Here is a 13,625-nt window from a genome sequence, read left to right on the forward strand (position 1 = left end):
TGATTGTGAGACATTCCATGTTCTGGTAGCATGGACAAAGAAATTAGCAACCCAATATGGAGCACTAGTAGTATTAGTACTACTATGGCATGGAGAGTAGGTAGGTTTGAAATCAGAAAGTTCAGGGATCTATAGGTCCTCCTCATGATCATGTACTGGTTTCTGACTTGACTTGGAGGATGTATTGGGAAAGAGCTTTGCTACTCATCATCTCCACATACCACATTTTTTTTTATTTTTTGGTTTTATTCTTCTTAAACTTATTGAGTTCTTCTACTCATCATCCATATACAACACATTTGGTAAGAAAATAAAAAATGTGTGGTGTGTGGGGATGATGAATGTAATTTTTTATTGGGCAATTACAAACCGATTACTTCAATTGCAATTTTGTTTTTCTTTAAAAACAATTTTAACAGCTTTGAGCACTTAAAAAATACATAAATTTAATAATTCAGTACCAAAAGTTAAATCCTTTACCAAAAGATTTTGTTGGTCCCTAAAATAATTCAAAGACAGTTTTGTATGTAAGGGTTGGGAGACAATTGACCATCTTTTGCTTGATTGCGAGGTAGTCAATGCTTTGCGAAACACCATTTTTGGATTGTTCAGTCCTAATTGGGTTATGTCGTACAGAGTGGAAGAAGCCTTGTCGCTTTTAGGCATTGTGGTCCAACATATATATAATCATGAGTTTGATGGAGGAGCTGTACTGTAAACTTGATGGAGAGATTGTATAATTCCAATCCCAGATTGAGCAAATTTATTGAAAGATATATAATCGTTAGTTTTATGTTGTTTTGTGAGGAAAATCTTGAATGATAGAAGTGTTTTCAGCCTTTAAAAAGCTGGTCCAAAGCCATTAATGACATTTGATTATGAATATACGTACATTTGATAAGTAACATGTACAAAAGTGGAACAATAATGCCCAGAAGCTAAATAAGTGTTACATTTAAAAAAAAAAAAAAAAAAAAAAAAACTTGATTGAGTTATTATATGATAACTTTTTTGATACTTTTCTTCACAGTTCTCTTTCAATGGACGAGCAAAGTACTCCAGTATAAGAAATAAAGAGCAATGATAAGGAAAAAAAGAAACAACAATTAAGGAGAGCATCTTCAAAATGATCAGTAGATAACAAGAAATTCCAAGCAACCAACAAAGCAAAAGCTTTCCCAATAATCATAGATTTCCCAGATTTCAAGAAGGTCAAGAATCCAACATTGCAGAAAATTCAAGTCAAGTGTCCAAGAGCAAAAAACAGAGAGCATCTTCAAAAGTGATAAGATAACTTGATGCATTTGCAAATGGAAGGCTAGAAAAAGCAGTAAGCAAAGCATCTTCAACAATAACAAGAAATCTCATGCATAATACGCAGCTGCACCAGAAGGGCACTATAAATATTGGTCACCGCCAGAGTCCTCTGTATTCAAAGCCAACATATCCTCCTTCAATCCCTCAAGCAACTCAAGAGCGGTTTTTAGCGTTCCTTCACCAACAATCAAGAAATGGCAGAAGGCGTTCTCTTCGACATTGCTGCACGAATCATCGAGAGCTTCGGCTCCCTGGCTCTCAAAGAGATTGGCCTGCTCTGTGGTGTCACAGATGAGCTTGAGAAGCTCAAGAACACCGTTTCGACAATCCAAGCCGTGCTTCTTGATGCTGAGGAGCAACGGGCACTGAACAACCATCAAGTTAGAGATTGGCTTGAAAAGCTGAACGATGTCATTTATGATGTAGACGACTTGCTGGACGGTTTCTCCACTGAATGTCAGTTGCGAGAGATGATGACTCGGGATAAGATGGCAAAAAAGGTACGAATCTTCTTCTCCAAATCAAACCCGCTTGTCTATGATCTGAAAATGGGCCATAGGATTAAAACGATTAGACAGAAGTTAGATGCCATCGCAAATGATAGGAAATTCCACTTGGAGGAACGCCCTGTGGAGATAGGAGTCAGGGCTAGGAAGAGGGATGATACTCATTCCTTTGTACCCGAGGCAGAAGTTATTGGTAGAGAGGATGCCAAGAAGGAGATCACAGATATACTTCTTTCTGATTCCAATGTTAAAGAGAATGTAGGAATCCTTCCGATTACTGGCATCGGAGGATTAGGAAAGACCACACTAGCTCAATTCATATTTAATGATTTGAAAGTAGATAAACATTTTCAGCTAAAAATGTGGGTGTGCGTCTCTGATACTTTTGATGTTAGAAAAGTTGTTGAAAAAATCCTAGAATCGGCAACAAAAAAGAAACCAGACAGTGTTGAAATGGATACACTGGTGCATGGTCTTCGAAAAGAAATTGTTGGAAATAAATACTTACTTGTGTTGGATGATGTTTGGAATGAGGAGGTTGGAAAATGGGATGAATTGAAAAAACTATTGATGAGTGGTGCAAGTGGGAGTAGAATATTAATAACTACACGAAGTAAAAGAGTTGCACAAATTACCCAAACAATTGAACCATATTCCTTACAGGGTTTAGACAGCCAGAAGTCATGGTCTTTATTTAAGCAAGTGGCATTTGATAACGGAGAAGAGCCAGTGAATTCTAGAAAAGTGGAAGTTGGAAAGGAGATTGTAGAAAAGTGTTCAGGTGTCCCTCTTGTCATCAAAACAATTGGAAGGTTACTGTCCTTGGAAAATTCTGAAGCAGAGTGGGTTTCTTTTAACAACAATAAACTGCAAAAAATAAAAGAAGATAAAATCATACCAACTCTTAAGCTGAGTTATGATCAACTTCCATCACATTTGAAACAATGCTTTGCTTATTGTAGTATATTTCCGAAGGATTACGTGATGAAGAAATCAAAATTGATAAATCTATGGATAGCACAGGGGTTTATCAAGCAATCCAATCAAAATGAATGTCTTGAAGATGTTGGTCATGAGTATTTCATGGATTTACTTTGGAGATCTTTCTTTCAAGAAGCTGAAATGGATGATTTGGGAAACGTGATTGTGAGTAAAATGCACGACCTCATGCATGATCTTGCAATGTCAGTGGCAGGATCATTGATCACCAGATTAGAATCTAAGGAAAAAATCATTGGTGATCAGAAAACTCGGCACATATCAGTTGTCAACAATATAGATCTTTCCTTTATAATTCCAACTTTGACATCTAAAGCCAGTAGGATTCGAACACTTCTTTTGGTTGGTGAATGCTGGTATTCGCAAGAGTCAAGTACTTCATGTGAAGCAATCTTTTCAAATTTGAAGATCTTGCGAGTGCTAGGTTTACATGGAAGAGGGCTTGATTTAGTACCAAGTTCCATATGTAAGTTGAAGCATTTAAGAGATCTTGATCTTTCAGGGAATGATAAAATCGAGAAGTTGCCCGATTCCATAACTAGGTTGCAAAATTTGTATACACTAAGACTCTCTAATTGCGAAAGGCTTAAAGAATTGCCTAGAGGAATTATGAAATTAGTCAACCTCAGGCATCTTTACAATGATGGATGTTGGAGTTTGACTTATATGCCAGGTGGATTGGGGCAACTGACAAATCTCCAGACATTATTTAAGTTTGTTGTCCACTCTGATTCGGCCCCAGAGGATAGTGGCAGGTTAAGCGAGCTAAATAGACTAAATAGCTTAAGAGGAGAATTAGAGATTTGGGGTTTGAGAAGTCGGGAGGAAGACGTGGCATTAGACTATAAGGGTGCAAATCTAAAGAAGAAAGAACATCTTCAGGTTTTGACTTTACATTGGAGGGAAGAAAACAGAGAAAATGTTATTAATGCAGGTGATGAAATGGCCTTGGAAGGATTTGAACCTCACCCAAATCTTAAAGAGCTGCAGATATCTAATTATAGGGGTGTGAGGGTTCCGATGTGGCTTTTGTCACTCACAAATCTTGTTCACTTGGTTTTATGGGGTTGTATGAGATTGAAATATTTGCCACCATTGAGTGGACTACCCTTTCTTAAGAGTATTGAACTGAGCGGACTTAAAGAAATAGAGTACGTATCAGATTGTAGTGACAACAATGAGTTATCTTTATCTTCTTTTTCTTCATCAGAATTGTTTCCATCTCTTGAGAGGATGATCCTCTTTAACTGTCATAATCTGAAGGGTTGGTGGAGGAGGAGTGACTCTTATAATGTGGATGTCAATACCATTGATCATGAAAATGCTTTACTATTCCTTCGTCTTTCAAAATTATCAATAATCAAATGCCCTCTGTTGACTTCATTGCCAATGTTTCCACATCTGGAAGAATATTTACACCTAAGGAATGCCAGGTGGAAGGTAGTGCAACAAACAATAACGAATGCCTCCTCCTCCGCTTCCTCTACACCCATTGCCTTTTCATCTCCTCCTCTCTCCAAATTGAGGAAAATATCCTTAAATCAAATTGAGGATCTAGAAACACTGCCAGTGCAAAACCTCATATCTCTCCAGAGTTTGAACATAATGTTTTGCCCTAAATTAGAGTCTCTCTCCCAAGGTGTACAATATCTCACTGCACTTACAGATCTGGACGTTCTCTATTGTCCCGTGCTTGATCTAGGCAATGATGAGCATGGTATGCAATGGAAAGGGCTTAAAAGCCTCACCACTTTGAAGTTTAAAAGTATTCCGAAATTGGTGTCTCTCCCGTTGGGGCTTCAACATGTTACCACTCTACGAGAGCTCCGAATCTCAAATTGTTCAAGCTTGATGACTATACCAGAGTGGATATGCAATTGGACATCACTTGAGCGGTTCACGATTTCTAGATGCTCTGGTTTAACATCACTGCCTGAAGCAATGAGTAGGCTAACCTCTTTGAAAGTGTTGACAATTCATGATTGCCCCATCTTATTACAAAGATGCGAACAAGACGGAGGTGAGGATTGGCCCAAGATTGCTCACATCCCAAAGCTGGAGTACTCTGATCCTGGTCCTGGACAGATGAGGTATTTTTCTACAAATTTTATCTTTGTTGCCGTATCCACCTTCTTCACCTTCAACTTATAAAATTTTATTTGCAGACACTACTTTGAGTAAAGAAGAAACAGGGGAGAGGGATTGAGAGTTTGCAAAAAAATCTAATGCACTGCGTCTTCTACAAGTAAATAAGTTAGTTATGATTACCTCGCTTTCTTTATTGCTTTTTTCTTCCCTATTCAAATAAGAAATATCACCGTATGCATGATTCTTCACATCCAGGAGAATAGTAAGGAGGAGGAAGAAGAGCAAAGGGAAGAAATATAGGAGGCCGCAATGTTGAGGTTGTCTAATTTCACGACAACAATTTGAACAGGGCCTGCATGTTTCTTAGCATGGAAAGTGATGGTAATTTGATTTTTGCTGAACTTGGGATGATACTGATCATTCTTTTGTACCTGAGGCAGAAGTTATTGGTAGAAAGAATGACAAGAAGAAGATCATAGATATACTTCTTTCTAATTCCAATGTTAAAGAGAATGTAGGAATCCTTCTGATTATATACTGGCATCAGAGGATTAGGAAAGACCACACTAGCTCAATTCATTTTCAATGACCAGACGATCCAAACATATTTTCAGTTAAAAATGTGGGTTTGTGTATCTGATATCTTTGATATTCAAAAAATTGTAGAAAAAATCTTAGAATTTGTAACAAACGAGAAACAAGAAGTTGCTGCAATGGAGGCATTGCCCTCTCGTAATCGGAAAAAAATTTGAAGGAAAGAAGTAGTTACTAGTGTTGGATGATGTGTGGAATGAGGATAGTGAGAAATGGGATAAATTGAAAAATTTGTTGATGCTATCCAAATATTAAAGAGAAGGGATTTATTAATCATGTAATGTTTTGGAACTCAATTACAATAAGCAAAACATTGCTTCAAATGTGAGGGAAACAATATAAGAGTTTCTTTGTATTGTCTTCACTTTCTGTCTCATTTTTCAGTAAAATCGTTGAGTAGTCCTAGCATAGGGAGCCATGCTTTTAACTTGCCTTACTTAATTAGTGGCAAACGAAGCTTGAGTTAGCAAAGTGGGGTTGACAATTCAATACGTTGTTGCTGCACTTAGATCCTTACCTTGAAGGAGATAAAGGAAGATGGGTAACTTACAATAATGTTTATTATAAAGACTTGTCATGTTAGTGTTACTGTTTATGTCCATCATCTATTTTGGTCTATTTTGTCCCTAATAAACAGGCCAAGTATAGTGTTAGTTTCAATTGAAACAGACAGTACTGTAGCCACACATGGGAGTCAACACTTAAGTAGAAATCAAAGGTTTTGATTAGGGGTGATTAACGGTGTTCGGTCCGACCGGACCGACCGTTTCAGTCCGGACCGGACCGGACCGAGATTTAGACCGGTCCGGTCCGGTCCATATTTTAGAGGACCGAAATCATTCGGTCCGGTCCACGGTCCACAGTTTTTTCGGACCGGACCGGACCGAATGAAAAATTAAAAAAAATATATTTTTTATATATATTTTATATATAATAATTGTACAATTAACAATATAAATTTTTAAATATATTATTAATACTTGTTAATATTCTATAAATTAACAATATTTTATATATATCTTCATTTAACCTATCACTATTAACAATATAAAATTTTAAATATACTATTAACACTTGTTAATATTCTATGAATTAATAAATATATAATATCAATTAGTTAATTATATAGTAATTATATAAATTAATAATATAATTTTCATCTAATTTATTATCATTGACCATATAAAATATTTTTTTTATTGAGTTTGTTACATAATCCACATTAATAAGTCACTTAGTTTAATTTAGTATTTTAGATAAATTTTTTTATTAATTATTAAAAAAAAAAAAAAAAAAGAGGGCGGACCGACTGGATGTTCGGTCCGGTCCGGTCCGGAAAAATAATGGACCGAAAATTTTTGGTCCATCGCTGGACCGGACCGGACCGGCCCGTTTGCAGCCCTAGTTTTGATCATATAAATACCTTTAAATTGGAGTACTACTTGTTACCAAAAGCCACTGCAAACAAGAGTACTTTGAAAACGAATAAAACAATCCTAACATTGCAGTAGAAAAAGTTTGTCACACCACACACCATATTTTTTTTTGTTTTATTTTTATTTTTTTATTCTTCTTAAACTTATTGAATTATTCTACTCATTATTCATATATAATACATTTGATAAGAGAAAAAAATAAAAAAATAAAAAAATAAAAAATGTGTGATGTGTGGAGATGATGAATAGAATTTTTCATTGGACAGTTACAAACCAATGCTTCCAACCGATTACTTCAATTGCAATTTTCTTTTTCTTTAAATCATCTTTTAACAGCTTTGAGCATTTAAAAAAATACATTTAGTCCGTTACAAACAATGGCCCCCACCCAAGAAAACAATGTTTTTTATCAAAAAAAAAAAACTTTGAGCTCCTCCATTGTTTTCTCTTGGTTTTCAAAGCTTCTATCATTTTTCAAATACACGAACACATACATATAGGGACCATTTTTCATATTGCTGCAACTTGTGAATTACCTCGGAGGCCTCTCCAGTATGCTAGCTAGAAAATCCACAAATCTATGGGGCATCACCCAAGATAATCCAAGTCCTATAAAAAAAATCAGTCCACATCTAACTCAAAGGATTTGAACTGCAGAATATATCTCAGGAAAAGGAAATCAAACAATCAAGCAGGATAAACTGCATATAAACAAATAGATAATAAAACATGATACATACTTTTAGTAAAATAAAAACCTGGACAGCAAGAGAGATAACTATGACCAGAAAAGTTTCCAGAAAATTCAAAACTCGAATAAAACTTCCCAAAAAACAAGTTGAGGAACACCAGAAAAGTAACTAACAAAACCAACTAGACCCCTATCCATTCCTTATTTCTCTAGTCCTCCAGAGAGATGTCTATGATTTGCTAACATCCATTGTCTATAAATTTGATTTCACTTTTTTTCCCGAGTTCGAGAGAATTCCCCTTTTAAGAACCATGGAGTAAAGTATCCATCTCAACACATTTATGTCATTGCATAAATGACAAATAAAAATCCAAAATGTTTTTGTCACCTTAAATGTTTTGACACTAGAGAGTAACATGAACTTGTCTTCTTGATAACCGGTCCATATATTGAATTTAATGTGTTTATCTTGAGACAATAAGTTTATTATCGTTTTACTAAAAGTCAAGTTAATGCTAAAGTTATTACTAGTTACATCCCATGTAAATGTTTTGGTTAAAAGGTTCTGTTATTGAGATGTAATAGAGTATATGAAAAGTCTTGAATAGATTGGGAGATACGTACTCCATTCTGTCAACAAGCTATTTTCTTTTCATATCAACAGTTGGTACCAGAGCTTGGTTCAATCCGTCTAAGGTCGAATCATGTCAAGTTTTGGTGCAACAGCACCAGTTCCTATCTTCAATGGAGATGGCTATGATTACTGGAGCATAAAAATGAAGACTTTCTTCATTTCTCAAGATCTGTGGGAAGTGATAGAGAAAGGAGTCACCACACCAGCTGCAGAATATATCTCAGGCAGCATACTAGCATTTTTTTAAATAATAACTAGACTAATAGATATCAGAATAAAATTATGCATTCCAAAACAAACGGCATATTAGGACTCATTAGTTGTGGGAGTACTGAGAAACTACCTTAAACTACCTTTCTGACCATCTTGGAATCAAAATCAGTTACCCCATCTCGAAGAACATCATGCGAGCAAAGTCCATTCCACCCGCAGCACTTTCAAATTGCTCATTTGCTTCACTGCACCACATTGGTTAGTTGACCAAGTTCCCCATTCTTGCATCATCAACATCACTATCATGCTCTGTAGCACAAGCCAGAGAATTCCTTGAATAAGGAGAGAGGTTATAAATTTAACCCAAATGTGATGGAAAAATCAGAGCATCAAAAAGTATCCAGTGCCCTGTAGCACAAGGCTTCAGGTTGCTTGATCCGACTATAGCATGTTTTGGAAATATTGGTGGATAATGAATGCAATGTTTTAATTTTTTTATTATTTTATAGATAATTGAAAATGGTGTATATTGAAAGATTTTGAATTTTTTACATTAAATAAGCAAATGAATGGCATTGAAGAGGGGTACTAAATAAATTAAAAAAAATAAAATGGTAAAAGAATTAAAAAAAAAAACTTGAAGAATAATGTTGAGGTGTTAATATTTTGTCAAAATAAAAATATTTGTTAGATAGAAACTAATCGTTCCCAATTCTGTAAAAAAAGCTCTGACGTGTTAATTTTAGCTTACATAGACACATAAGACAATATCACAACACGTCATTTTTAGAAGAGGGACGGTACCTCTACTTATATTACTCATCCTCACTCACTTGTGACGGAGGAAAACTATGATTACATAAGAAAGCTTGGGGGTATAAAAACTCCGAACCCAAGCTTTAAAATGTAGTAAGAAAAGTATATCCTTCCTACATGTACAAACTAAAATCTCTATAGTGAATCTGAAAATCTGCTGTAGTGAATATGGTGATCAATGATCTTGTCCCTGATACTGCAAGATCTTGCATGAGGTCATGCATTTTAAAGTAAATTATGTTGTCCTGCCCAAACCATCCGTTTTAGCTTCTTGAAAGACAACCACTCTGTTTCTGAATTTTCCAAGCACAGCAAAGTCCTTGCAATTGTTGTTATGGCAAGCGGGACACTTTTCTAGAATCTCCTTTCCAATTGCCATGATTCTTGAATTCCTCGGCTCTTGTCCATCCCTAAACTTCTTGCATTTTTCTTGTCATACAAACATGATACATGTTTTTAAAGGTGGAAGGGGATTAAGACAAGGTGATCCTTTATCCCCATACTTGTTCATTTTAGTGGAGGAAGTTCTTACTCGTTTGATTAAGAAGAAATATGATGAAGGTAGAGTTAAGTGTTTTTAGCATCCGAGACATAGTCCTATTGTTTCTCATTTATTATATGCTGATGATATGATAATTTTCTCAAATGGCGGGAAATCTTCTATTTTGGAAATTGTTGGTATTTTGAGTACTTATGCTTCATGGTCGGGCCAGCAGGTTAATAATGCTAAATCTCATATCTTTTTTTCTAAGCATGTTAATAATATTAGAAGGAGGCATATCTTATCTATCACTCAGTTCTCGGAAGGGGTGTTTCCTTTTAAATACTTAGGGGTTCCTATTGTATCGGGTAGATTGAAGTCCTTATATTTCCAGGAGATTGTTCAAAAAATTCGAAACCGGGTTGAAGGTTGGAAAATAAAATTCCTTTCCGCTGGGGCGAGATTGATTCTTTTAAAACAAGTTTTGTCGAGTATGCCAATACATCTTCTCTCAGTGCTGAGTGTTCCTAAAATGGTGTATAGACAGATTAATAAGATCTTGAGTACTTTTTCCTGGGGTTCGGTTAATGGGAATCCTAAGAAAAAGTGGGTTAATTGGAAGAAGTTGTGTAGACCTGTGGATGAGGAAGGGCTTGGGTTGAGGATGTTATGTGATGTTCAAAGGTCGCTTCATTCTAAGTTTGCCTGGAATCTTCTATGTTCTAACTCTATTTGGAAAAAAAAAAATTCTACAAAATATATGCATGGCATGCATCCGTTGGATATTAACGTAACTAGAGGTACCAGTTTCTGGAAGTCAGTTGCTAAAGAATTGCAGTTTGTTCTCTTGCATTCTAAGTGGAAAATTCGTGAGGGGAATATTTATTTTTGGAAGGATAAGTGGTTGATTTCTGGTCCGTTGAGGGAGAGTTGTACGATTGTGGGTGATTTGAATTTAAAAGTGAATCAGGTTATGTTGAATAATAGCTGGGACATGAATTATTTGGAACAACTAGTAGGGGCCGGTAAAGCTGCAGAAATTACTAGTGAAATTAAGGGTCAAAGGATAGGTGAGGATAAGCTCATCTGGATGGGTAGTTCGGATGGTTTTTTCACGTCCAGGAGTGCCTGGATTCTTGTTCGGGGGAGTTACAATAAATTTGAATGGACAGATTGGATATGGAATGATGTAATTCCTAAAAAGTTTTCGGTGTTTATGTGGAAGGCCATGAATTTCTGTCTGAGTATGGATGATCGTATAAGGAAGCTGGGAGTGCCTTTAGTGTCAAAGTGTGAGTGTTGTCAACAAGGTGCTATAGAGGAGTTTGATCATGTTTTGTATAGTGGGTACATGGCGGCAGTCATTTGGAAATTCTGTTCTAATATGTTAGGTATTCCGTTTGTACCAAATCGGTCTTGGAAAGCAACAGTAGAGGCTTGGTTTAGGAGGGCTTCAAAATCATCACAATTTGGTAAGTTAATCGGTTTTGTTCCGATGATAATTTCCTGGAATTTATGGAGGTGGAGATGTAAAGCCAGGATGGAAGGTAAGAAAGAAAAGGTACATGTTCTATGGAGATGGGTGAAATACTGGATTCATTGGGTTGGTATTAAAATTAGTAAGGCTTCTCGGTTAGGGGATAATGATTTGAAGGTGCTAGATTCTTTGAATTTACCTTTTATTGCACGGAAGAAAGATGTTTTGAAAGTAGTTAGATGGGAAAAGCCAAAGAGAGGGTGGCTTAAAATGAATGTGGATGGTAGTAGCCGCAATAACCTGGGTTTATCGGGTGCAGGAGGTGTTGTCAGGAATGAATTCGGGTCTATGGTATATGCTTTTTCCGAGTCCTATGGGCATGGGAGCAATAATCGTGCAGAAGTTATGGCCCTATAGTCAGGTCTTAAGTATTGTAAGCAATGGGGTATTAATAATCTTGTCATTGAGATGGACTCTTTAATTGTTGTAAATTGGTTTAAAAATGGAAGATGTACTCTTTGGTATTTAGAGGATTTTTGGAAAGAAATAGTTGGAATATTGGGAGAGATAAATTTTCATGTCAGTCATATATATCGGGAAGGAAACATGGCTGCCGATTTTTTGGCTCATCTAGGCAGTAGTGGTGTCTCGCATGTGTGGGTAGGTCAAACGGAGCTTCCTCATTTGCTGAAAGGGATTATCATAACAGATGCATGTGGTCTACCTCAGATTCGTAAGTGCAAAATGTAATCTTTCAGAATATTTGGGAGTGTATTTTGTTGTTTTGTGTTTTGAGTACTTGGGGTTTAATTTATTTTATTTGTTTCTCTTTGTAAAACACCAAGTACTGTGATTGTTACCACGGTTTTCCTCCGCCACAAGTGAGGGTTCATTAATAAAATTCGGGCAGGGATCACTATTGGACATGTGACTTCCTTCTCTTTTTTTTTTTTTAAAAAAAAAAAAAAAAAAAAACATGATACATGTTAGCTTGGCCAGCAGTTACATTGACACCAAATATTTATGAAACTAACGTACAAAATCGCACAGCCAAAACCTGCATGGAAAGGTTTATTTCAAGAGAAATTCTATTTGCAGTCCCCAAATGGGGACTGCATGTGCAAGCCCTTCATTAAATGAAACAAAGTATTATTTTGAGAATGATATTATTGTAATTTAAAAATTTTTAAAGACAAAATTGACTATGCTTGCACATACAGTCCCCAAATGGGGACTGTATGTAGCATTGCTCTTATTTCAATTGGAGAAATACAAAACAAAAGGTTCACTTGCATTCGACTATTGAGTTGAGATGAGATAAAGTTGAAAGTTGAATAAAATATATTGTTTTTGTTTTAGAATTTTAAAAAATTGAATTATTTATCATATTTTATACGAAAGTTTTAAAAATTTGTAACGATTAAATGAGATCAAATAAGTTAGGATGTGATGGGATTTGATAACATTATTTGAAGAATTGTTGGTTATTTTCCGATATAAAAATAGTCCAAAATTAGTTGAGCCAGTTTTGAAAAACCTGCAAATGTCACATGATTTATAAATTTATGTCTCCATTCAACTGCATGAAGCAAGTACTCTGCCTATTGGAACTTCTTGCTGTAAGCCTCTCTGACTCTCGTTCTCCTAATTACTCGGCTCATCACATGTCCTCTGCCTGCATCAATGCCAACAAAACACAGACCCCAAACTTAAATATCATTCATCACCACAGCCACACAAAAAACTGGAGCATCTCCATTCAACTGCATGCAGCAAGTACTCTGCCTATTGGAACCCCTTGCATTAAGCCTCTCTCTCTCTCTCCTAATTACTCTGCTCCCATGTGAGACTCAATCCACTAGGTCAAGAATTCAGTTATACAAATTCCAGTTGCAACGTACTCCTCCGAGAAAGAACTCTCTTGAGCAACATGCTTGCCGGGCCTCTTGTCCAAGGGGCTCCAAAACGTCTACCACAATTCATCTATCTTGACTTCATCTCCCAAAACAGTTGTAGATTTTGCAAAGATTGATAGAAGTTGAATGCTAAGAACTTGAGTCACTACAAAAAAATTACTTATTTGTGGTAAGTTATTTCCTGTGAAAATAATTATTTCTTACTAAAATGAGTCTGTTTTCGTTATAAATAGTCATTCTCATCGCAAATAATCTGTCGCAAATACAAAAGTCACTTCTTCCTTGCTAGCACAACTAAAATGGCCTTATATATGTTCTATTTACAAATATTTCTTACAAATGTTTTGTGCATACAATTAGACGTTAGATCAAATTGTGCCTCATCATGTGTTGTAAAAGGAAATTGAATTCTATTCAGTTTTAATTTCTTTCATATCAATATAATTTTGCAATATTC

At 35.8% G+C, this 13,625-nt stretch overlaps 1 protein-coding gene and 1 pseudogene across 3 annotated transcripts; both read left to right on the forward strand.

Moving 5' to 3' along the window:
- Positions 1 to 6,168, forward strand: part of LOC118344582 — a 28,402-nt pseudogene extending 22,234 nt beyond the window's left edge.
- On the forward strand, positions 1,127 to 5,541 carry LOC108994619 (putative disease resistance protein RGA3). 3 transcript variants are annotated; one of them, XR_004798290.1, is made up of 3 exons: positions 1,127 to 4,912; positions 4,988 to 5,075; positions 5,166 to 5,541. XR_004798290.1 is itself a non-coding variant. In XM_035685162.1 (2 exons), the coding sequence occupies exons 1-2, from the start codon at positions 1,512 to 1,514 to the stop codon at positions 5,001 to 5,003; spliced, it is 3,417 nt and encodes a 1,138-aa protein (XP_035541055.1). In that variant the 5' UTR covers positions 1,127 to 1,511; the 3' UTR covers positions 5,004 to 5,541. The 3 variants fall into 3 exon arrangements, 1 of the variants encoding a protein (XP_035541055.1); XR_004798291.1 differs by having other exon boundaries at positions 4,988 to 5,067; XM_035685162.1 differs by having other exon boundaries at positions 4,988 to 5,541.
- Positions 6,169 to 13,625: the final 7,457 nt, after the last annotated feature.

This window comes from Juglans regia, chromosome 14 (assembly GCF_001411555.2).
Source record: "Juglans regia cultivar Chandler chromosome 14, Walnut 2.0, whole genome shotgun sequence".
NCBI lineage: Eukaryota > Viridiplantae > Streptophyta > Magnoliopsida > Fagales > Juglandaceae > Juglans > Juglans regia.